At 44.0% G+C, this 24562-nt stretch overlaps 2 protein-coding genes across 2 annotated transcripts in view; both read left to right on the forward strand.

Moving 5' to 3' along the window:
- TBCEL (tubulin folding cofactor E like) overlaps positions 1 to 9840 on the forward strand; it is a 37848-nt gene extending 28008 nt beyond the window's left edge. Inside the window, exon 9 of the mRNA XM_054997617.1 lies at positions 4900 to 9840. Within this exon, the coding sequence (XP_054853592.1) occupies positions 4900 to 5218 (319 nt within the window). The 3' untranslated portion in view covers positions 5219 to 9840. The remainder of the gene's footprint in view (positions 1 to 4899) is intronic.
- Positions 9841 to 19360: 9520 nt separating this feature from the next.
- The window catches only part of TECTA (tectorin alpha), a 91220-nt gene continuing 86018 nt past the window's right edge, over positions 19361 to 24562 (forward strand). Inside the window, 1 exon segment of the mRNA XM_054997615.1 lies at positions 19361 to 19424. Within this exon segment, the coding sequence (XP_054853590.1) occupies positions 19361 to 19424 (64 nt within the window).

Here is a 24562-nt window from a genome sequence, read left to right on the forward strand (position 1 = left end):
GAACAAGTGAGATCTGCACATATACTGTAGGGAAGTCTCTGATTTCAAGACTGGGGGAGGCACTAAGGCTGCATTGAGACCCCATGGGAAACCCTGGTTTGATGAAAGCCCAGTTAACTATGACATCTGAATGCAGACAGTCTAGCAATCCAGGGTTTGTTAGTCAATACCAAACTATGATTTCAAGTTAGGATTTATTCCTGGTTCAAAACAGTAAAGAGTCCAGTAGCACCTGACAAAGAGAGCTGTGGCTCTCGAAAGCTTATGCTACAATAAAGTTGGTTATCTTAAAGGTGCTACTAGACTCTTTACTATTTTGCTACTACAGAATAATACGGCTAACTCCTCTGGTTCCTGGTACAGTAGCCAGAGTTTGCGCAAATTGTGTTGGTCTCTAGCCTATGTCTGGTAGACTAACTCAAGCTATGGTTTAAGCAAACTAGTTTTGCTTAGAGCTCTTAGCTGTTGGTGAGAAGCAGCCAGTGGAGTTCTTGTAGACAGTAATTTCCTCTGGGGATTAGCTGGGATGAAACAAAAAACCAATGTGTTCTTGCTAGAAATCCAAGACACTGAATTGTTCTTACGACTGAGTTTGCAGATGTAATAAACCAGTCAGCCTTTGTCTAGCAAGCTTCCGGAGAGAGCTGAAAATCACACTGCAGACCGAGTCAGTCCTTCTGCTTATATCTAGTACTGTATGCAGGCAGTTGCCCTTCTCACTTAAGTGCAGAGCTTTGCTTGCAGTGGAGTCATCCTTTAGAAACATGTGCTAATCTTTTGCTTTGGCACCCATGCTAAGTGGCTAATCCTTTTGCCATCTGGTGCTAGATAGGGTGTACATAGGGATAAAAGCTTTCCTGTGTGTTTCTGTGTGTGTGTGTGTGTTTGTGTGTGTGTATGTGTGTGTGTGTGTGTGTGAGAGAGAGAGTGAGAAGCCTCAAATTGCAAGGATACATGTGCCAAAAACTAACGAACTTCCGTATGGTTGCCTGTAAACCATTTTCTTATTCTTGTCCATGGAGGAGCAAAAAGATCTGTCAAATTCCAAGCCATTGGTTAGAACACAAAACAACAAGAACAGCCTTCCATTTATATACCGCCCTTCAGGACAACTTAATGCCACATTCAGAGCAGTTTACAAAGTATGTCATTATTATCCCCACAACAACAAACACCCTGCGAGGTGGGTGGGGCTGAGAGAGCTCCTAGAAGCTGTGACTGACCCAAGGTCACCCAGCTGGCTTCAAGCGGAGAAGTGGGGAATCAAACCCGGGTCTCCAGATTAGAGTCCTGCCATTCTTAACCACCACACCAAACTGTCTTTCATAGCCACCAGCTGAAGAGTGGCTTCCTAAGAAGGTGCCTTCAGTGACCTTTCTGAGCAGCCAGATAAGGCAGAGGAGCCTTTCCCAAGAGATGGAGATTGACCTGAAAGCAGGAGAAGAAGGTGGGGTTCAGGGAGGAAGACGGACATCAGGCCACCTTGATTGTCATCTCCCTGGATGCTTGGATGACCCACGGAGGTCTACAAGGATGCGGGAGCTAGCGGTCCCTTGCTGAGGGCAGCACTGGTAGAGTAGCCCTGCTCTGCAAGTGTGGCAGCTCAAGTCTTGCAAGGTTTGCCAAGAGGCCATTATTGCAGCATGGCCTTCACGGATGGCAAGGCTGAGAAGAATCTCTGCCGACCCGTGTCGAGGACCCGCTGTATTCTACGGCCCTTTTGGGGGGAAAGGTTTTATGAATTGAGGGTGGTTGTTTGGCTTTGTAGGATTTCTGCACATGACTTGCATCAAGAACTTATATTTTCCGTTAACTCGTGGGGTGGGGGGTCCTGCACTGCATTTGTGTATTGTCATTTTTTGTGCGTGTGCAGCACCCGACTCGGAGAGTTGAGGGCGGGCGGCAGCTTGAGACTAGAAACCAGAGCAGCTATCGTGGCAGGTTCCGTGTTGCCATAGCAACAGCACTTACGTGTTGGTCTGAAATGCTAATATCGAATCCCTGTAATGCTCTTTTTACCCCCCCCCCCAAAAAAAGTCTTGCTTACTTTCCTGCCAGTTGCTTCTGCCCCTTTCGCACAGGTTGTGTATAGAAGCGAAGGGGAACTTGTGTTTGGCCTCACCTTAGGTCGTAGCCTTCGAACAACGCTGCATCTCCCTCCTACCCTTTGCTTCTCAATAAGCTCTTTGTTCAAACGCCCTCATCTGTACGGGGTCTCAGAGAGACTTGTGCAGCCGTCGGAGGCTTCTTTTCCGCTCCACGGAGCCCGTGTGCTGTTTCAGGGTGTGCCAGACCACGCTGCACAGGGCTAGGCGATGTCCTAAATGGCTGCGTTTGGGTTCCTTCTCCCAGACCTTCGGCACACGTTTGGTGTTCAGTCTGCGAGATGGGTTTTCTCTACCTCTTTTTCATCCTGCGTTTCCCTCCGTCATCCCACCTTGTAAGCAGGAGCCTCTCCCCAGTCCTGATTCGATGGACCCTCCCTGTGAAAATTCCCATCCTGTCTTAAGCCTTTTGCTGCTTGCAAAGTTTCAGAATCGCCTTGGCAAGAATTATGGGGGGGCAAGGGGGGGGAGCGTGCAGTGGGGAACCACATCACAACGGCACAGAGGCGTTGAACCGTTTGCCCTCACCAGTGGGAGACCTGACACAGATTCTGTTTGAGTGTTTACCGCATGTGTTCAACACTTCTTTTCTTTAAAGGGGGAGGGGGCCCGAGATTCTTGTGAAATGCTGCCTGTGGGGGCACCCTGCAACCCCACAGGAAGGCCCCTAGGATCGCTCTGTTTGGAAGACGAGTCTCAGAGCCAAGCTACAAGTGAGGCCTGACACAGGTTGGACACTTGTCAGCTTCCCTCAGGTTTTGATGGGAAATGTAGGCATCCTGTTCTTGCAGGTGTAATGGAGAGCCAAGCTGTAAAACCTGGACGCCTACATTTCCCATCAAAACTTGAGGTAAGCTGACAAGTGTCCAACCTGTGTAAGGCGTCACTTGTAGCTTGGCTCTCAGAAAAGAATGACTCCTCTGGCGGTTTGCAAGCAGTCCTTTCACGTTCCAGAGATGGGTCCTTGCAGGTTGCTCTGCTTTCCCCTTAGTTTGCGCTGTCTACCCTCGTTGCTGCTGTGCCCAAATCTTGGGGCTTTGAAGGGCCAGGGTGTATAGAGGAGTAACAAGATCTTGTTCACCACGCTTGTTTCCGAATGCAAGAACCGTGCCATGCTGTGCATAAGAGTTGGTCATTCTCTGTCCAGAGACAACCTTGTCCCATGTCCCTCTGCCATAACAGGATTTGCAGTAACGGCTGAGAAGAAATGAAAGACTCTCAGCATCAGCCGTGGATGCCGCCACGGCGAGTGTGATGCCACCGGAGGTGTTGAAAGGCACACCGGGAAAATCCACGCTCCTTCACCACCTGCTGCCAGTTTACCTTCTGTTGACGATTGCGGCATTTCTGAAAATTATGTCCTCGTCTTCTTGAGTCAGAGTTCCCCACACCAGCTGATGATATCTTGTTAATTGTGAGAGCAGGGCCCAGCAGCCTGTGCTTTCGGCCCCAATGAAGGCTGGTTTTGTCCACGATGCTGGGGAAATCGCAGTGCGCTGCATCAGTTACCTCATGCTGCAGGCAGACAGAGGCTCCGCTGTTGAGGGAACATTCCTACGTTTAACATGAGTCCCTGGGGGGTGGCCTCCCTCCCCAGTTGCCAGACTCCATCGTCCTCTGACAGGGGCAGTGACACAGCAGTGATCACGTTTAAGCCCCGAGTCAGATGGGAGACAAAAGGAGCTTTCAGTCCCGGGCAGCGCCGAAGGACTCTGAAATGTTACCTTCTCTCCGCCGCTCTCCGTCTTTGTCATTTCAATTACCTTGTACTTTGGGTTGACTTTTTGCCACTTTCCCAGCCCGGCAGAAGAGACACTGCCTTCTCGTTCCTAATAGAGGAGAAACCTACAGGAAAGGAAGGAAGAACCAGGGGAGTGGGTGGGAAAGGATACTAATACCTGCCCTGTAGCACAGAACAAAGGAGCATCACCAGAAGGAGGGACTTGTTTGGCACATCTGTGACCTTTTGGTCCACTGGTGCTCTGAGTTTTCCACTAGCGAAGACCACACCTGAATGTGGGGTACACAGTGAATGGGTTACCTGCCTCGATGCTGTTCCCCCGGGGGCTTAGTGGGGGCAGCTGGCCAGGCAGAGGGGCATTGTTGTAGCTTTGCCGGCAGCCTAGCACACTGCAGCAGGTTCAGTCACCAGCAGAGATGAGAAAATCAGGAGATGCACGTGGCTCTGGCAGCATGCTTCCAGTTGGACAGCAGTAATCAGTGGGGTTTTCTTTTCTTTTTTTGCATGACAACTTTTGAGGCTGTTTTATAGAACAGCAGTAACAGTCTATCTGAACTGTGAAAAGGTGGGATCTCAGTGGCACAGGAGTCCTGTGACAGCTTAAAGGCCGACACATTTTTATTCCAGCAGAAGCTTTTATGAACTTGAGTCAGGAAAAAACTTGTTTGTATTTGTATTTATGATGATGATGGATTTTATTTATATCGTTTTTATACGTATGACCAATGTTGTTACCCGTTCATGGCGAGGAGCTGTAAGTCTAATAAAATTAAAATAAAATAAGAGACTTGTTTGCTTTCCCTGCAATAGTCTAAGTTTACTATCTCTCTGAATCTGTTCTTGAAGATACACAAACCATGAATCTGTCCCCAGGTCACTTCAGGCCTGGTTCCTGTTATTTTGCATATACTATCCTCGAACAATTTTTCCTAAGTTGGTGTAATCCTAGGTCTTCAGGGCTATAGGTTCAAGGGCCTTTCCTAAATCCTTGCAGCCCTAATTCCAGTTTCATGTTCTTTGTTTGTTTTTCTTCCCCTCTCTCACATCTCCTAGGTATCATGAGCTAGTAACAAAATACGGGAAACTGGAGAAACTGGCAGTGGTAGATCTTCGTCCTCGGAGCAGCGCCAAGGTGGAGGTCCACTTCAAAGACCAGGTCGAGGAGATGACCGTTCGTCTGGATCAGACGGTAGCAGAACTAAAGAAACAGTTGAAAACATTAGTCCAGTTACCGACCAGCAGCATGCTTGTTACCCACTGTGACCACGAAGCTCCTTTTGGGCCCGAGGAAATGAAGTACAACTCACGGGCGCTGCACTCCTACGGCATTCGGGATGGAGATATAATTTATGTGGACTCCAAAGCCAAATAAGCTGCTCGCATTCAGGGCGTGCGTGCCCACTTTTACTCAGACCCATGCACGCATCAAGGACTTCTGCAGGCGCATTTTGTTTTGGTTTGTCAGTAGAGGTTTGGTTTGATCTTATCTAGGTACCAGATAACTCCTCGAACCCAGGGTAGCAGGTCCACATCTAGGAGACGTGCATGGTGATCTGGTGCAGATTACGAAGGCAATGATTTTAAGAGGAGGTAACTGAGTTTGAGTGTGCGTGTGCAATTTTTATGTTTTTCCACTTGGTTTCACCAATACCGTGACATTCTCCAATCTCCTGTGGTATACTTGTGAATTTAGCATGAAAAGCTTTCAAAGCCAAGGAGGTTATTACAGTCAGGGAGTTCAAAACCATACATGGAGTACGTGTTAAAAAGATCCTGTATGGCTCTTGTTCACTTGGCAGTCGTACTCCAATTTCAAACGACTGCATTGCAGGTCATTCACCTGGGTGGCCTGTCGTCTCTTTGTTCCCTGAAGTTAGGTTTGGTGGGGGGAAATGTTCTATAAGCACTGTTCTACCAGACAGAAGTCTGCAGGCTATCCTGTCCCCTACTAGATTTCAGTGAAGTAAAGGAGCTCAAAAATCTGTCAGAGAATCTCATACGCTGCAGCTTCTAAAGCACAGTAGCGGGTGCGCTCTAGTTGAGCGCAATCAGTCCAATAACTCATTCAGCTTATGAGCTTTCTAGAGTAGCTTTGAGACCAGCTGTAGTGCAGAAAACATTTTGGGCATTTGGGGGGTTGGCTTTTGTAATACGAACCGGTTCGTATTGGCAGCTGAGAAGTATCCCTGGTCCTCCACTTAAGAGGGTTCGCTCTGCTTTTGATACCCGAAACGAAGTTCTGAGTGTGTGATCAGTGACCCAGCGATTTGTAGGAGCACTCGGCGTCCCTTGTTGCCCAGACTTGCACTGGAAGTCGAAACCCTTCCACTCGTATCCTGCACTTTTAAAGACAAAACTAGAAATGGGGTGGGACTCTTTTACTTAGTAAACAATATGAGGCATCAAAGGAGCAACTGCTCCAGGTCAGTCTCCGGAAGACAGCTAGATGGCAAAGCTTCTTCCGTTCCAGGAACGCTGCACTTTCAGGCTTTGTGTCACAAAGAAATTAACTTTAAAAGTATTCCCCGTCTCTGTCTTAAGTGTGATTTAAACCTTGGGTTGTTCCCAGGACAGAGATGTAAGAGGATTACCCATCCTTGGAGAAGGCATTGAACAAAAACAGATGGGCTTCTTTGGGGTGGAGAGGGGTTAATCCTCTTGCACACTTTAAAAGTAAACCTTGGGGTTCAAGACCTACGTATGCCTCAAATCTAATTCAAGAAAAAAGGGTTCCTCAGCTATCGAGGGGAAGCCACCACAAGAGGTATAAAATGCCCATGATTCTTACACACACACACACACACGTTGTATAGCGGAATCCCTTTTTATGGTTTTTTTATGAAATCCAGCTGGAAAAAAATGTTTTATGTCTGGTTCGTAAATCAGGTAGCGATTTCCCCTCTGCATTGTCCATCCTTGCTTGTCTGTCAATTTTGACATGTTGTAATCTGAAGAATTACTCAATTTTACACCCCTTTTTTTAAAACGCAAATGTTTTTCCCAGCAGCTTAGTCAAGGCTCTTGTTACCTGTGAACTTCTGACCTTGGTTATATCCTCTCCACCTGCCCCCTTCCCTCCCCCCAATGCTTCTGTTCTCTGGGGCTCCCTTTCTATATATCCAACAGTTCGGGTATCTTTTTTCTTCTTGGGGTCTGCAGAGTGGAAAACCAAAACAGTAGCCTTTTTTATAATAGAGGAAAGGTGCTGTTGGGAATTGTCCAACCACCTGTATGCTAAAAGTAGAGAGAGGACAGTTGAAGGCCAGGTGAAATCATGAATCTCTTCGCGTGGAGCTCATTCTCTTCCCCCTCACTCCTGCCCCACCTTTATTTAAAATATTTTTTTAAGATGAGCAATATAGAGCAGAGGATTGCCTGTGAAACACTGTAGCCCCTCTTTTTATTTCACTGGCTCCAAGTAAGAAATACTTGCATATGTATATGTGGAGTCATTCCAGGCTATGTGTTGAAATGACTCTGGGCTCTATAAGCTGTAGCGTAGCTGAGGCAGTTTGGTTTCCCATCCAGTTGGGAAGTAAAATGCTTCTTAGTTATCCCTCAGTGGAGCTCCAAAACTAATGCTTTATGTACGATGTGTGTGTATATGTATATTTACACAAAATGGGAAATGGTCATGTTAATAAGATATTTTATTATAAAGCAAAGTTTTATTGAAGATAGGGTTGTGTAATAACCTTATTACACAATAATTATTATTATTGCGACTGTGGTCTTAACGTGCAAAAGATGTTAGCCCTGCAGTTGTACGGCTATCTGGGCAAGAGAACTGAATCACGTGAAAAGGAACGGACAACTGAACTGTATGAAACAGTATTCCCTCCCCCCTCCCCTTTCCCTAATATTTATGCAGCAGTGACAGGCATTAATGAAATGTTGTATTTGCCGGTGGGCTGCAGTCATTGCACAGGTGTTGGCTTCATAGAAAGAACCGTACCACGTATTAAAGTCTGTGAAGGATTCCTTGAAAATCTACGTTTGTGTTTCTGCTCTCATAAGAGAATGACGTGTCCTTATCTCAACGTCTCCGCAGGGCTGCTTGTACTCCAGAATCAGAATTCTGCAACCTGTATAAGTTATGCATAGTTTATTCTGCCATTCATGATGGAGATGGGGGAGAGCAACGTACAGCTGTCAAAGCTGCTTTCTGCCCTTAACTGCTGGAATTGTTATTTGTCACCCTTCTGGCTTCTGATAACCTCCCCTCCATTTTATTGATCAGAAGAAAACATGCGGGCCCTGGTTAGGGAATTAAGTGAATGCCAAAATACTTAGGAAACCTACACGCAAGCATTCGGCAGGTTTTCTGTGCTTGTGTAGAACTCATGCTGTCTTAGATCACCTTTTCAGGGATGAAGAAGGCAGCGGGAAGAGCTTTTCACCTGCCAGAGATATTATTTCTTGGTCTGGATTTTCCTGTTGAATGCAGTGGACCATTCCTAGTGTATGCAAACAGCAAGGGCCGGACCTCAGGGGTGGCATTCCATCGCAACAAGCAGGCTTTTTCAAAAAAAAAAAATCTGATGCACCCAAAAAAAACCCCACAACCATTTGTATCTCCTTGATGTGCTTGTGCAGCCACATAAAAGGTTTGCAACCATCATGAAAGATCTTAAGTGGGATCCCGCCCCCCGCCCCCCCCCACACACACACTGTGTTCTTCACATAAAACCTAGTCTCGGCCGTTGGGTTTTGTTAAAGAATGTATGTGTCGTGTTTGTATTTTGCCATTTTGTCTGGCTGTTGGCCATGGATAAGGTGGATTTCTGAAGCAGCCGTAGCAGATGGTTCCTTCTTATCAGAGACGCGCTGAACAATAGGGACCGAGCCAGGAAATGATACGCGTATCCCATGTTGGCCATTGCTTGGAAATACGTCCTAACATACAACTCCCTTTTGCATTCTGTTTTGAAGTTGCAGAAGAAATGTGCATAATTCCTATTGCTGGATCTGTATCATGGTTAAGAGTATTGGGCAAGGACAAGATTCCCCTCTTGGTTGCCATGGGGAGTGCTAGGAAATCTGCTGGCGAGCACCAACTGTTTTTGGAAAATGGAATGGGGCAGGTGGGGCTTTTGCCCAACTTATGGAAATGTTTTGATGCCTGCCAAAGATACACAGGTACTGCCAGATGAGAGTTTCTTGGCTAGGTCAATAAGTATACTTATTTTGTGTGTATGCAAGATAATATTTTTAAACAATACATTTCTCTTAAAAGGAATGCTGTTGTAATGGAGCTTCTGCCTGAAATTTTGGAAGAGTTACTATCAGAATTATGCACAGCCTCGCTCTTTAACATTTTAGGGTTTGCCTGACCTCTCTTTTGCAGCTGCTCCTACTACCCTGGGTCAGAATTCCAAAGGTACCCACATTTCAAAAAGGTTGGGGACCGCTAAGCAACCCAAGTTTAAATCCACACTCTCTCGTGATATTAATTGGGCAAATCTCACTCTCTTGCTTGGCCATGTATGCTGCCCTAAGCTTGTTGGAAGAAGGGCAGGATAAAAACATACTATAGAGAGCAACTTTCACTAGACCTGACAAGGCTATTGAATAACACTTTTGCTGGGCCCCAAAGGGGGAGACAGCTTCTCTAATCACAGCTCCCTTTTTCTTTCCCAAGGAATCGTCAGCACTCCTTTCTTGTACCAAAGTTGCACTATGTGCAATTATGATAAATTCTTAACTTAGCATATGTGGTCCTCTCTGAACAGAACGTTAAAACTGTGTATGTCCGCAGTTCTTGGTCAGCTCACATGTTTCGATGACTTTGAACAGTTGCGTATTTACGAGTTGCAGAATTCAGGTAACTGAGTACCAAGCTATAGCAAACAAACGCCAACCTTGTACTTGGTTCCCCCCACCTGTGACGTGTATGGTCTGAGCTGGATTGGAGTTGTTCACTGTTGGGGGATCCCCAGCTCTGATCTTGCTAGACTTAAAATTCTGCTTTCAGAATAAATTATGCAAACCATATTGCCTGCATGTTCTTTATTTAAAAGGTGTACACCATGCCTTTCTTGCATTTGCTGTAGCAAGTAAACCTTAATCAATACAAAATCCAGTAAGACCATGCCGTTCAAATAACAATCATTCAGAATTAAAACTGCAGTTTAAAACAGCTGGATGAAAACATCTCGATCAAATCTCACCCCCTCTTCACCACCCCTGCATGGTTAATTAAAAACTAATTGAAAGAGGAAGGGTCTTACAAGCGTTGAAAAATCAACACAGAGTTTGCTTTTGTCACTGGTGGGGAAGTGGTCATGGTTGTGGAGAGTGTCGTCAAGTAATAGCTGACTTACGGCAATCCCCCGGGTGGGGTTTTCATGGCAAGAGACTAACAGATGGTTTGCCATTGCCTGCCTCTGCAACCCTGGTCTTCGTTAACAACAAGAGAGGATCCCCCGGACAAGTCAGACACTATCTATATACAAAACCCGGGGAGGGGGGCACACAATATCAAGGTTTTATAAGTAATTTTTATCAATTTTTCTAAATGTGCAAAGTACAAAGGCAATTACTGTGCAATTAAATACAATGAGATAAAGTTATACGATTCCGTCCTCTTCCAACTGAGTGATGCGTGTGAATTTGATTGGTGACCATCCATGAAAATCATGCCTGTGAGGAAGTAAGAGTACGAAACGGGAATTGGAAATCTGCTAGCGAAAACCCGTTGGCTGTATGTTTAAAGGAACGGTCAGCTTTAGTTCTTCTAGACAACATGATGGTCTATGCCACTGAATCTGTCAATGAAAGAAAAATTGGAAATTGTATGGTTTTCACCAGTTGGACTTTTATTACATGGACTTTTGACTTTACTCATTGTATTTAATTGCACAGTAATTGCCTTTGCACTTTGCACATTTAGAAAAACTGATAAAAATTACTTATAAAACCTTGATATTGTGTTTTTTTCCTGGGTTTGTATATAGACTGACCCTGGTCTTTGTTGGCAGTCTCCCATCCAATTATTAACCAAGGCTAACCCAGCTTAGCTTCTGATGAGATCTGGCTTGCCTGGGATATTCAGGCCAGGGCAAGGGGAAATGACAGCGCTCTGTGAAAGTATTATTCCTTGTCCTTCATTGACCTCACTTGACACAGAGGGCACTGTTGGCAGCATCTCTTGACTCTGTCTGCATTGATGTTTGGGGTTACTGAGAGTGAGAGCCAAACTACAAGTGACGTCTTACACAGGTTGGACACTAGTCGGCTTCCCTCAAGTTTTGATGGAAAATGTAGGCATCCTGGTCTTGCAGCTGTAATGGAGAGCCAAGCTGTAAAACCAGGGCGCCTACATTTCCCATCAAAACTTGAGGGAAGCTGACAAGTGTCCAACCTGTGTAAGGCGTCACTTGTAGTTTGGCTCTGAGGCAGCCCTTTAGGCATGTAGGTCTTGGGCTGAGGAGGGTTGTAAAGGCCAACAGCAACACCTTGAATTTTGCCTTTATGACTCCTTTGGACAAAGATGACTATTTTTCACCAAAGAGTGCTGTGCCAACAGAGAATGGAGAGAGGGAAGGAAAGAGTGTGGGGACGAGAGGTCTAGTAGGGCATGCAAGTGCAGGGGGAGAACTAAAGGAACGTATTGATGAGCAGAGTAAAAAAGATGTGTGCTTCGCTGACTTGTTGATTTCACCCTTTATGTGCATAACACTATGCACTTAATTTCCTTTGGTTTCAATGCAAGTCGGATGAACCTAACTTTCTCTTAAGTTGTGCTAAAATTTTACGTTCCAGGGGGAAAAAATCGTGTCTGCAGCTGTGGTAGCCTGAAACTTACTACTTTAAAGGTGGGATTCTCAAAATGCTGGATTCTACAGCACATGAGGAATGCACATGGCCATAGGCACTGTACAACAAAAGAGCCTCACGTTTTCTGCGATGGCCATTTACCTGCAAAGCCCTGGAGAGAGGAAGTCTTCAAATATGTGACTTAGCACAAGTGAGATGGCAAATCTTGCTTGAGTTCCCCTTCTTTCTGCAGACTTGTCATGTTTCATGCTTCCTATCAATGCCTTTGAGGACTCCTCTTGCAACAGTAGAAAGTGGGGAGGAGTCAACCTTGTACTTTGTTTTAAAAATCCCTAAATCTTACAGATTTTTTTAAAAAAGAGCGTCAACACCTGCTTGTCCATCTGGCCTTGTATTAATTTCACCAGCAATTGTTTGCTAATGATGCCCCATATGTCTGCCGCAGATACTTAATGGAGCCGTTCAGGCCGCTTAGTTGATACAGAAAGAGATGGGAACCGAACCAAAGCATTGCCGTAAAGGCAGAAACTATGCCAATCTGTATGTATTGCACTTAACAAACCCTCCATCTGACCTTGATGTGTTGCAACTTGAAAATCCAACGTGATGAGCGTATTGTGATTCGTTGCAAGTAGTAAAGTCCTTCCATCACAACTATTTGGGTTCAGTTGTATGACATGGTTCGTGAGTTGTTGAAACAACACAGGAGCAATTGTGGTGACAGCAATCATGCCTGTTGGGTGCCATAAGCCAGGTCTGTGGACATGTTTGTGTGGCATTGGCTTCTTGCTTGGAATGCTGGGATTTCCAATTACAATGTTTTGAAGTCTTGGCTCTCAAAGACTCCAGAACCAATTAGTACAGCTGTCATTGATGCCGTGGAAGAATAAATCGTCTGGCGATTTTGAGGCTTAAGGGTTGTGCCAGATGTCCTTTCTAGATCCGGGTGAAGTCAACTGCAGCAATTTACTTGATGAAGATAGGATGAGTAGTTGAAAGTAATAGTAGAAAATGATTCTGAAAGGGGATAGAAACCAACCTCTTTGTCATCTTTTAGAATAACTGAAATGTTTACTCTCTTACCAACACCAGAGAAATATTTGCTGGCAAATAAAAAAAAACACCAGTGGTGATATCTTGGACTTTTTCTAACAGCCAATGGGAAATGACATGAATGTATGCTTTGGACAGAGAGGCAGATCTAAATTTTTTGTCATTTGCTGAGCTGCGGGAAAATTTTGATGGTATCCTTTACAACTGTTGTTGCATCTCATGAAACAAAAATATGCCTCCTTTTTGTTTGTTTTTTAAAGGTTCTGTTGATTTGGCTTCTTGCCATAAAAATCCAAATGCTATTCCTTTCCCATGCCAGTTCACTCATTCTTTTGTGCTCATCAGGTTGTAGGTCAGTTTTGTCCACACTGAAATGGGTTTGTGATGGTGATACATGGATTGTTTGTCATGTATGGCTGAGATATGATATAAACTTTGGACTGATGGGTCACAAAGTGGTCGGGTTTCACGGTTGTGCAAGCCGGATACCCAATGGCAGTGAAAATCAGGTCAACTCATAAACCTATTGACAAGGTGATAATCTGGCCATTGGTCAAAGAAGGTGTGGACCATTTTTTACTCTTTCTTGATCCTATCTTCTGAAACAGGGCCATTCCTGGTGTGGCATCCCAAACTGCTTCCGGTTCTCATTAAAACTGATGCTAGTTTCATCTTCAACAAATGCCAAGCCTCTGTTTGATTGCTTTTACCAGAAAAAGGGCTCTTTATCCTTTGGCGGATTTGGACTACGGCCAGAACAAGAAGCACAGTTAGATTTAAGAAGATTAGGACACAGTTTTAATTATTTAAGTGGGCACATTATGCCAAAACCTGAGAACTCGGAATCTTTGGCAAGCAGTCTTGTTCCTGCTGATCAGCTTGATTGAACTTCAGCCATATCTCCGAGAATCCCAAAGGGCATCCATTCCTGACCTTTCTGCATCTAGGAAAAAAAACACTCTTCCTGTTTAAATGCCATTTAAGCATGGAGATCTTCTAAAATATATATGTTCCGAATCTACTAAGTATGTCTCTTGGTATCAAGGGGGCAGAGTCACTCTGCTCCGAGAACCACCATTTGTTTGTATTGCAGTATTCAAGAAGGTACTTTCATTAGTCAATCAGTTGGATAATTTCAATAAACTCACATCTTTGCATAGACATGAGTTTGTGGAGATGTCTTGTTTAAAAATTTTGCTTCCACTCCCACCAATTAAATTGGGCACAAATCCAAGTAGACCATGGCCATCTGCCTCTCCTTAGCACCATCTTCTTTGACCTCAACAGTGCTGCAGAAATCGACTTGTTCTATCAATAGCTGGGTTTGTACATGACCCCAGCTATTTCTATGTCGGTTAAGATGCTAGCACAGAATTTGCAAAGTAGAAGTTTCAAGTCTTGTAGAAAGCATGGTGATAGAAAACTGTTTTTCCCCGTTTAACGATGTAGGAACGTTATTAGAATGTGCTAAATCTGTGTAACAGATTTCATTCTGGCACTCTCTGGGAGGGGGAATATGGGAGGTACCACTTCAACAGTCTTTTCATTGGTACTCCATACTGTGATTTTTATTGCTGCTTGGGCATGCACCAACGGTCTCAGGGTTGTTCCAGTGTCTCTCAAGCACTCAGTAAGCTAAAATTTCAGCCCCAACCCCCCTCGTGAGAAGAAAAATCTGAAGATGGGTCATTCCTCCTCATCTTCCATGACATTCAAAGCACAGAATCTTCCTCAAAACAACAGCCTGCAGTCCAGTTCTGAGTGTGCCAATGTCCATCTGGGACAAAATATCGGGCCATTCATTCCTCTTCCTCAGGTTGAAGGCCAGGATGTGATGAATTCTCAAATACCTGCTAGGAATGAAAGTTTGGAAATGTGATATACCACACATGCACAGGGCTTCCCCCTTTAGACACCGAATAATCTTGTATTGGAGCAATGTCCAACAGGAATGTATATGTAGAAGCTCTAGCAGGTCATCCCTTCCCCAGTGTGAATTTATGCACCCAAGAGGATGGGGGGGGGGGTCCGTGAATTAAAACGGGGACATGAAGATTGGAGATGGAGAATGAAGCCTCACTTTGATGATCCTCCGTGTAGCTTATTCCCCACTACAAATGCCATCTCTTTCTTCTAGACTTCCAAAAATTCTGCAAGGGCACATAGCATTTGTAGCAAGGATGCTACTGAATTTCCACTCTGTTTTGATTTTGTAAGTTTTTCTTCCAGTCACATTAATGGAATTCAGAAGGAATATAGCCATTAAAAATGATGACTTTCAAATACCAAGACCAAATTTCAACAATAAGAAGAGACCTAATAGCCACCCTACTAGTAGCCGCAAAGAGTGCAATCGCTACCTTTTGGAAATCCAAGTCTACACCCTCAATTGATAACTGGCACAAAAAAATCTGGGACCATTATATATCAGAAAAGTTATATGATAAAATTTACCAAGTAGAAAATTTTCCAAGAACAACCAACTTTATTGAGAAATGGTTCCCTTTGTTTGAATACCTCGAAAATAATAGTTCCTTACCTGGTCTTAAACTGTTTCATACATATGCAAATATATCAGTAATCTGTCAATTTAATATGTTAGAATTTACAAGTACTTTCTCCTTATATTTGTTCAGATATATGCTCAGATATAACCCTCTAAACTGCTTTAATATGCATTCAATTGTTACTTATTATGACGTTATGTGTTTATTAATTTTGATGTATGTATTAGCGAATTTTAGTATTCTTGTATGGCTGCAAATTCATGATTGTATATAGTTTAATAGTTTATTGTCATTAAAACAAAAAATTTTAATTAAAAAAATGATCTTTTGTGTCATTTGCATAAAAACGGCATAAAACAAAAACAAAGCAGCTGGTTGCCGAAGAAAATCGATGGGCTGAAATGATCATCTTGACCATTCATGAACATTTTAGAAAACCACAAAAATCCATATGCATCCACAATAATCTGTAGGTCAAATCCTCTGGTCTTCAAAATGGATTAAAAGTGAGAGCAACGTGACCCAGAGTGCAGGAGCCCAGCCAAACCACACAGCCAACTGACCAGGGTCAGGAGTATAGGATTAAGGCTTCCAATGCTTGCTCCTAATTGGTTTCTTCTCCTCTACTGAAGGAGAATATTGGTAATCGAGCCCATCCCTTGTTTCTGAATGGCTCCTTGGCCGGAGGTTCTACAGAGTTGCATCTATCATTGGTCATACCATTTCAGGTTGGACTTTGTCACTTTGGTTTGTGCATGGGGCTGTGTTGTTTTTCTCCTCTGTTGTGCAGTTGTCAACTTACAGAGAACTTCATGTCAAGAAAAGGTTCACCTGTTGATTGGTGCTATCTATAAACTCCATTTTTTAACAGTGACAACTCTAAATTTCTAATGAGTGAAAGTCTGGATGGTGTCGTCTGCCAAAACCTCAGCTACTCACGAACAAGGTCCTAGGTTGGATGCTCAGCCCTCTTGCACCAGTGGATATCTAGATCTCAGCTTGTATGTAAAGATTTAAATGCTCCCAGCCTCTAGATGCTGGTCCATTGAACTGGACCGTCTTATAGCAAGCAAATTCATTGTAAACGTACTGGACTGTCGCCTTGAAATCTTCCTTTGAAATGATCAGATTGAAGGGTTCCTTGTTCCCTCCCACTTTGAATGGTCAAACTTTTGTTTTAAGAAGGGAAATCTGAATCAAAGCATCTTCCCAGAGGACAAACGTTAGGAAGAAAAGTTCAAAGAAGGGTTAGGAAGAAAAGTTCAAAGAACTTTTTAGCTGTTCACTGGAGCCCTGCCTTGAATAACCACTTCTTGTACAAATGTTAGCTGGTGGTCACATTTATTTCCCATGCTGTGAAAAACTTCACCAGTTGATTTCTAGACACCGAGCCATCCTTTAAACACATAAAGCCAAGCTAGGAACAACTGAAAACTCTGAAGGCAAGTGGAGAGATGGGAGGATTCCCTCTCCCCACTTCCCTTTGCAAGAAATTTTCTAGTCCAAAAGGCAAGGTATAAATTTAGTCAATAAAGGGCAAGCCGCCCTGCACTTATTTCTTTGCATCTGTCTGAATGCAAAACAAAGCAGAGGGAAATGAACTTAACGGAGCTTCTAAAGGCCCTTACTTTGTACTGTGTGTTTTTTTAATTCCTATGCTGTTTAATGCTAATTCTGTAACCTTATATAGACCCTCCCTCACTAACACAAAGAAGGAAGGGGGTGCCTTTTCTTTTGTAGGGTTCCCCCCCTAAGTGTAAAGTGATTCTGATCAAAACAGCCACATACCTGGTTCCTGATAGCCTTGCCATTTCCCTCCCGAGTCTCCGGGAAGGTCTAACTTTTCAGAAAGAGAGAGAGAAAGAGAGAGTGCTGCCGGTTTGCAGCCCACGTTCTGATGTACGCTTTTGATTAACCAACTTGCCATTAATCAATAGAACGGGAAAGAGGATTTATTCGTAACTGAAACTCAACGCTACTCCATAAGGGAAACTCTTTATTTTTCACTTGAAAGACCAAACAGGGACCTCAGCCGTCATCAATAATTGGCAAAAGAGTCTTGACATGTGTCCTTCGTTGACATAATTTCCCCTGGGTTTATCAAAGTTTTGGTGTTAAATTTCAGATTTCATTTTCTTCGCGTTGCCACAGACCAGGTTGGTGACTTTTTTTTATCCCTATATAGATATATGTGTTTCGGGTTTTTTTCCTTTCTCTCTCAAAAAACTCCCACTATAAACCTCTTCCTTTGACATATGTCCTTTGATAGTTCTATAAGCTATCAGTGTCATATAGTAGAACACCTAAGAAGCAAACTTTAAGCTCTTTGTCTTAAGGGTTAGAAAGACAGGGGAAAGTTGGGGAGGCTGAAATGAAACCTGCCTCTCCAACAGAGCAGTTTAAACGGAAGCAGGAGGGAAAGTATTTGTATTATGGCAAATATGCATTGCTTTGATAATTAAATGGCATTTGCTATATCAACAATAAATCCTGATTTCGTATATAGAAAGAAATGTGTGTTTATATATAATTAGATCTCTCTCTTGTACCATCACTTCTTCATAAAAGGAAAATGAATGTCTGTTGAAAGATGCTTCAGAGATAAAGATTTTAAAAGAACATTAGAGGACGATCCGTTTTTAAGTATCTTCAGTTATAGAGGGAGGATTTCAGAAAATATGATTGACAGCCCATTCTTGCAGGAGGAAGCCGTAATGGTTGTATTTTAGTCCCGCTGTTTGCATATGGCACAAATCAACTGTTTGTATCCTAAGGATCAATTAGATAGTACAGCTGATAAAGAATTATGCACAAGTCTTAATGAGCTTGCTTGCATTTTCAATCTACAAAAAAATTTCTCTCCATAGACATTGAGCACAGTCTAGAAGAAGCCGGTTATGCAGAAGTCTCATTCTGTTGCTCTCCAGAACTTTGGTAGCAACCTTGTCCTGTGCATGTTTACTCATGAGAAAATACCCACTGTTCTCAGTGGGCCTTAGAGAGTGTGTATGGCTGCAGCCTTATCAGCTACTAAGCCCTTCTAGATTTTGCCTGAGACAGATAACTAAACCAAGGGTCCTCTTCCTTGCCCATACTAGCAAATCATTTGCATTGATGCCTTTGCTCTTAAGCCTGTTAATTCTCAGTTATAAATACTGTAGAAGGGCAGAAGACGGTTCACGCTTTTCCTTTGCTCCAGATTGAGAATCTCTTGAATGTGCAAGCAACCAGCTTCAGCCATGGGTCAGTTATTCATCCCAGGACTGTTCCCACCGTTGAGGTGACAGGGGAGGACTTCATTAGCACTTAATCTTGTATATAAATCAGCACTGCCGTTCCCTGCAACAGGCAGTTACACCAGGGGGCAAAATGAATTAAATAAATAAATTCGACCCAGATTGAATAAAAATGAAAAGGTAATGAAATGGGGACTACTTATCTTTAGAACTATTTCATACGGTTTTAATAATGTATATTAAATTTCACTGGGTACGAAAGGGATTCAAACGTCTTCCTCGGATTTCTCTATAATTTATATCACTTCATTTTTATCTCCTGCCCTACCAAACTCTCTTATAAAATTGATATCTGTCTAATGTAGAAGATGGGCAGCTGTGTCAATATTTATACTTTTTTTCCCTACCAGTCAAGAAATGTTGTGTTCATCATCTCACCAACTGGTACCCTTAAAAAAATTCTTTTAAGGATTAGTTAAAGCAATGTTGAAAGTCTTCAAAGGATGAGAGCTCTCTCTGTTGATAATTGGCTCTCGATTTCGCTTGACAATGAAAAGCTGTTCAGTGGCAAGCTTTGTAGCATTGAGATCATCAAGAAATTGTTTGGGGTTATTATGGGATTGAATGTTTCCTGTGAGCGGTTTCTATATATGAATCGATTAAGGGTGAAGTTGGAGGCATTTTCTATTCTCCCGCCCCAAGATTGTGCCCTGACAATATAAGCAATTTACTTTTTATAACAAGAGCGTGCTGTTATTTGCTACTAATTAAGAGATTTCATGTTTGTGTACACAGACAAAGAGCTTAATTCCCCAAACTTCAGATGCTCTAGATGAATCAAACAGTTTCCGGGCAATCTAACCTTTTAATGTGGAATTTACATATTATATCTGGTTCCACAAGGACAGCTGTTTGTTACGCTTCTTTTTTCCCTCTAGGATGAATTATCCATCATTCCTTCGAACTTGGGTGGCTTTTGCCTTCATGATTTTACGACATCAAGGTTAGTTTTTCAGCATCTGGATCCTGATACTTGGCAATGTTGACATATAAAATAGGAATGCCATTCCCTCGAATAGATTGCTATAGAAGAATCTGGTGTTTATAACTAATATCTTCTCCATCCTGTGCACGTTTAGCTGAGAGTAAATCTCACGGATTTAAGTGGGGCTTGCTTCTAAGTAAACGGGCACAGAATTGCTTTCTGGCAAGCACCCCGCTGGCTGCAGTGAAAATTGTTTCCACTTGAGGCTGCTTTGGCCTGCCAACTTGTAGCTCAGTAGCCAATATATTTTACGCCCTGACTGTAAAGTAGAAGGCCGCATAAGAGTTGCTCTGCTTTGGTCACACACACCCTGCTCTTGGGGATTGTATGCAATCCCCAAATGGATAGAACCAATTGCAGTAGTTTCATGTGTTCCACATCCATGTCAGACTGTACTTTGGGGAGACCTCGCCTGTGTTTCTGCTATGGGTATCAAGAACTCCACATTTAAACTCGAATTGAGGAGTTCCTCTCTTGCTTCTGATAATGGGTTACGCTCACGTGATTATCAGCTATCTCCATTTCCTTGGGTTTCCAAGCAGTTTGAGGCAACTAACACCAAACTTGCTGTCTAGCTAGAGTAACAGTTTCTCCACTTGGCTACGGATCCCAGTGGAAGCTTTCAAGTAGCTATCATGTGACACACACACACCCGGCCCATTCTTCATCGATTCCCACTCTAAACAACCTGGTATAACTTTGTCCTGATTGGTAGAAAGATGACTATAACATCTTGCCGCATAAGAGAACATAAACTTTATAGGCAATCTTTTGGGATGTTTGGAGAGGCCATATCTACAATGATATATCTAGTTGCTATTGCTAACGTTTAAAAATACCATTGGAAAAAGTTGGAATGAATTTGGGTGGGGAAAACATGAAGCGTCCCACAAGTTTACATTCCCAGCTGTGACCTGCATTGTAACTGTTCGGCTATTACATAACAGCTTGGGAACGATCACCTATACTACCTGGAGGATTGCTTTGCCATAGCCATTAAATTTCTCTATATCCATATGCAAAGGTATTTTGTTTTACTGCTTGGCTGTGCCATGCACCGGTCTCTCTGTCGTACGGCATGCAGAAAGCTTTATGCGTATGCATTTAGAATGCCATCTTTTTTTAAAGAAACAAAACAGCAATCTCAGATTGTTTCCTCTCACAACGAGAGCTTTCTTTTAGGGTTTTGCAAAAGAAAACAGAGGTGCTTGCTTTGCGTCAATTGCAAGGAATGTGTAGGATTCTAGCACAGAGCGATACAGGAATGAGCTTGCAGGACTGAACGAGCGAGTCCCTTGCACATCAGCTAAGAAGATCCAAAAGCCTCAGGATTAGGGCCGCCAAACTGCAGGTCATACTCACTCCACAAATACTTACAAAAGGTCCCTTTAGATGATAACAATAAGGACAAGTCATATAACAATTTCTGGGTATTTTACTAGTAACTGTGTACAACTTAGGCACTTCTGTTGTAGCTCATACAAGTGTAATTGTACTTCCAAAGTAACTCTCTGTACTAATAAGAAGGTCAATTCTTAAAGTGCTTCCTATTGAACAAACCATTTCATAGAGGATATGTATCAATGAACTGACAAAGTGCTAGTCTAAAGTGCTGATCTCAAGTGGGAGGACATATTGCACAAAAGATTCATAAAGTGCACATACATAAACAGCACCCGTCAACTGTAGGTATCCTCAAGCCAACTTTTTGTCATAATTATCATCCACATTCAAAATTCATAAGCACGATATCCCAGTCGTAACAGAGAGTCCATAAATAATTCTTGACTCGAAGATTCTCTGGGAGTGGCTGTGATTATCAGTTGCCCAGGAGAAAACGCCTGCTTTGGAAGGTGGACTCTCTGGCATTGTACCCTGCTGAGATTCCTCCTCTCTCCAAACCACACCAGCTCCAGGCTCGCCTGTTCTGTTTTACCCTCACAACGATTCTGTGAAGTAGGTTAGGACAGAGGGAGAAAGACTAGGCCAAGGTCACCCAATAAGCTTCCGTGGCAGAGTGGGCAATTTGAACTTGGGTCTCCCCCACACACTAACCACTACATTGGCTATCTTAGAAGTTAAGCATTCCTTTGGGAACTGTAGTCTTTTCTCATGTTAATAAGAAACTTTCCTTTCTGTAAGGCAGGCATGATAACAAAGTAAAGGAAACTTTCTATTCTCCTTCACTGTCACCAGTCTAGGAGGGGAGAAAAATCCATAAATAGGTTGCTCCCCTACCCTGTACCCAAGGCAGAAATTTTAAATGACACTTCTATAGGGCACAATCCTTCCAGAAATTCTGCTGGGCATTTCAGCAGGGCTTGAATGGGAGATGCGCAACAGCAGGATGTTTGTGTGGGGTCTGGTACGGGAACAGATTGGCCTGGGGAGTTGCACCTGTTCAGCCTAGTATCACGATGCATGTCAGAAATGGAGGCAGAGCCTGCAGATGTGACGTGTTTTAAACACAGATGTGCATTCCATCTTAGATGCTCACTGGCCTTTCTCATGCATCTCTGAACTGTATGAATTATGTCTGTCTTGATGTCTGCATCTGATTTGCTCTGTCCAAAAGGACAGGAGGGAGGGAGACTGCGACTGGGAAAGCATGCTGTGGTGGGGAGGAGGCTTTAGAACAGGGACAGAAACAGAGGGATGGGCCAGGCAGAAAATTGATGCCATCTGGCTTCTCATTCTTAGTACAAACTGCATCCTGGAAATCCTGCATTTTGGGGTGATGCCCTGAGACTGGGCAAGCTTATGACAATGTGGGTTAGAGAGGAAAAACGTGTTTGCCACCACCTTTTCGGCATCATTATGAGAGTGCAGGTCAGGATGGGAGCATGCCACACAGCTCAGGATGGTGTAGCCCCAGGATTCTGTACGTCATGATGGTGGTGGAGAGTGCTCTCAAGTCAGAGCTGACTTATGGCGACCCCTGGTGGGGTTTTCATGGCAAGAGACCAACAGAGGTGGTTTGCCATTGCCTGTCTCTGCAGCCCTGGACTTTGTTGGAGGCCTCCCATCCAATTACTAAGCAAGGTCGACCCAGCTTAGCTTCTGAGATCTGACGAGGTCAGGCTCACCTGTGCTATCCAGGTGAGGGCTCTGTTGCTCATGCTCAAGGCAAAATATTAAAACCAATGGACTGGAGGATATTTATAGAAAGGTTATTTTATAGGATTGTCTTGTCATGCTTTATTGAATGGGCCACATTGCTACTGTCTCTGACCGGCACAGTCATCTCTCTAAACGGAGTGTGCCACACCTAGGTCACGCCCAAAGCTGCGCTGCCCTTTATCCTCATGCGGCCATCATATTATCTTCCAAGTCTCCTAGCCAGTCATTTTTTAAAAAGAGACTTGGATGTGCAGAAGCACCGGCCCTGGGCTGCTCCTATGGTTGCCAATCTTCAGGTGGGACCTGGAGATTTCCTGGAATTACAAACGATCTCCAGACGACAGAGATCAGTTCCCATGAGGGGGGGAATAGATGCTTTGGAAGGAGGACTGTATGGATCACATCCCACTGATCTTTTCCCCCTCCCCAACTCCACCATCCCTAGGCTACACCCCCCCCAAACCTCCAAGACTTTCCCAGCCTGGAGTTGGCAACCCTAGCTGCTCCTTGCTTCTTCTTTGATTCTCCCTGCTCCACCTGGTGCTTTTCATCACAGATATGCTTCAGTGCTGCCATATAAGATGGGATCTCATTCATGAGGTGCCAGTTTGCTCTTTGATTTTCCCGGACTGCAATTTCTTGCATTTGTTCTTGTAACAATTAAGTATACCATCAAAAAATATGCACCTCAGGAGGAAACCAGGGCTGTTTCCACACAGCTTACCTCAACCCGGAACGCTGCGCAACGTGCCGAAACATCGCACAAAACTCACGCGAGAAAATGTGATCTTCCGCATTTTTTTCGGCATGTTGCGCAGCATTCCGGGTTGAGGTAAGCCGTGTGGAAACGGCCCAGGACATTAAAGCAGCTTCTGGAGCATGCTGGCTAAGCAGTTCCCATCCTGGGGTTTCTTGGTTTGGACTCAGGTCACAGTGACAACAATGGGAGGTTGGCTCACCTGTGATGCACTGCCAGGATCTTACCTGATAAGTTAAATGCTCAGTACACCCCGATACACTGTGACTGGGTTCAAATCTTGCTGGGTTTGGAAATTTGGGGCAGGGGAGGAGCCTGGGCAGGATGTGGCTTGAGGAGGAAGCCTCAACGGGGTATGATGTCATAGAGTTCACCCATTTGGGGGGTGGACTCTATGGCATCGTACCCTGCTGCCCAAAAGCAGCTGTTTTGTCCCCAGGGGAGCTGATCACTATAACCTGGAGATAGAGTTGCCAGCCTCCAGGTGGCAGCTGGAGATCTGCTGGAATTACAACTGATCTCCAGGCAACAGAGATCAGTTCACCTGGAGAACATGGCTGCTTTGGAGGGTGGACTCTATGGAATTATACCACGCTGAGGTCGTTTTCCTCCCCAAACCCTGCCTTCGCCAGGCTTCATGCCCCAAATCTCCAGGAATTTCCCAATTTAGAGCTGGCAACCCTATTTGGATACCAGCTGTAAATTCCAGGAGATCTCTGGAGACTGGCAACCCATGGCCTTAGACAAGCCACACTTGCCCAGCCTCAGCCCCCCACCCACCCTCCACTTTTGCAAAAGGGAACTAATAAGAATTGTCCTATCCTAAAGGGCTAATGCAGGGATTACAACAAAGGAAAACATTATTAGCGGTAGAATTGTTGTTAAAGTAAGGAGGCGTGTTCTGATTGAGGACTGGTGGATTTTCTCTCAATGTATCTCTCCCTTCGTTAATTCCATGGCCCTTTCTCTGAGTTAATGAGACGATGGGTATCCTTTAAAGGAGTCGCAGGTTAAAAACTAGAAGCTGGTGAAGTGGCAGCTAAGTACACCCCGTAATGCTTTTGAACTTGGAAGCTTGTGTGGCTGTTTGGGGGTTGATTTAGTTCCAGAGATAACGCTGGTACACCTGGAGGCCTCTGTAATCGAATCTTCCAAGTGCCGCCTCGGGGTCCTGGGGCTGGGAGAGAGACGAGGGAGCGACAGAGGGCCGAAGGGGTGG

Source organism: Eublepharis macularius, chromosome 14 (genome assembly GCF_028583425.1).
Source record: "Eublepharis macularius isolate TG4126 chromosome 14, MPM_Emac_v1.0, whole genome shotgun sequence".
Taxonomy (NCBI): Eukaryota; Metazoa; Chordata; class Lepidosauria; order Squamata; family Eublepharidae; genus Eublepharis; species Eublepharis macularius.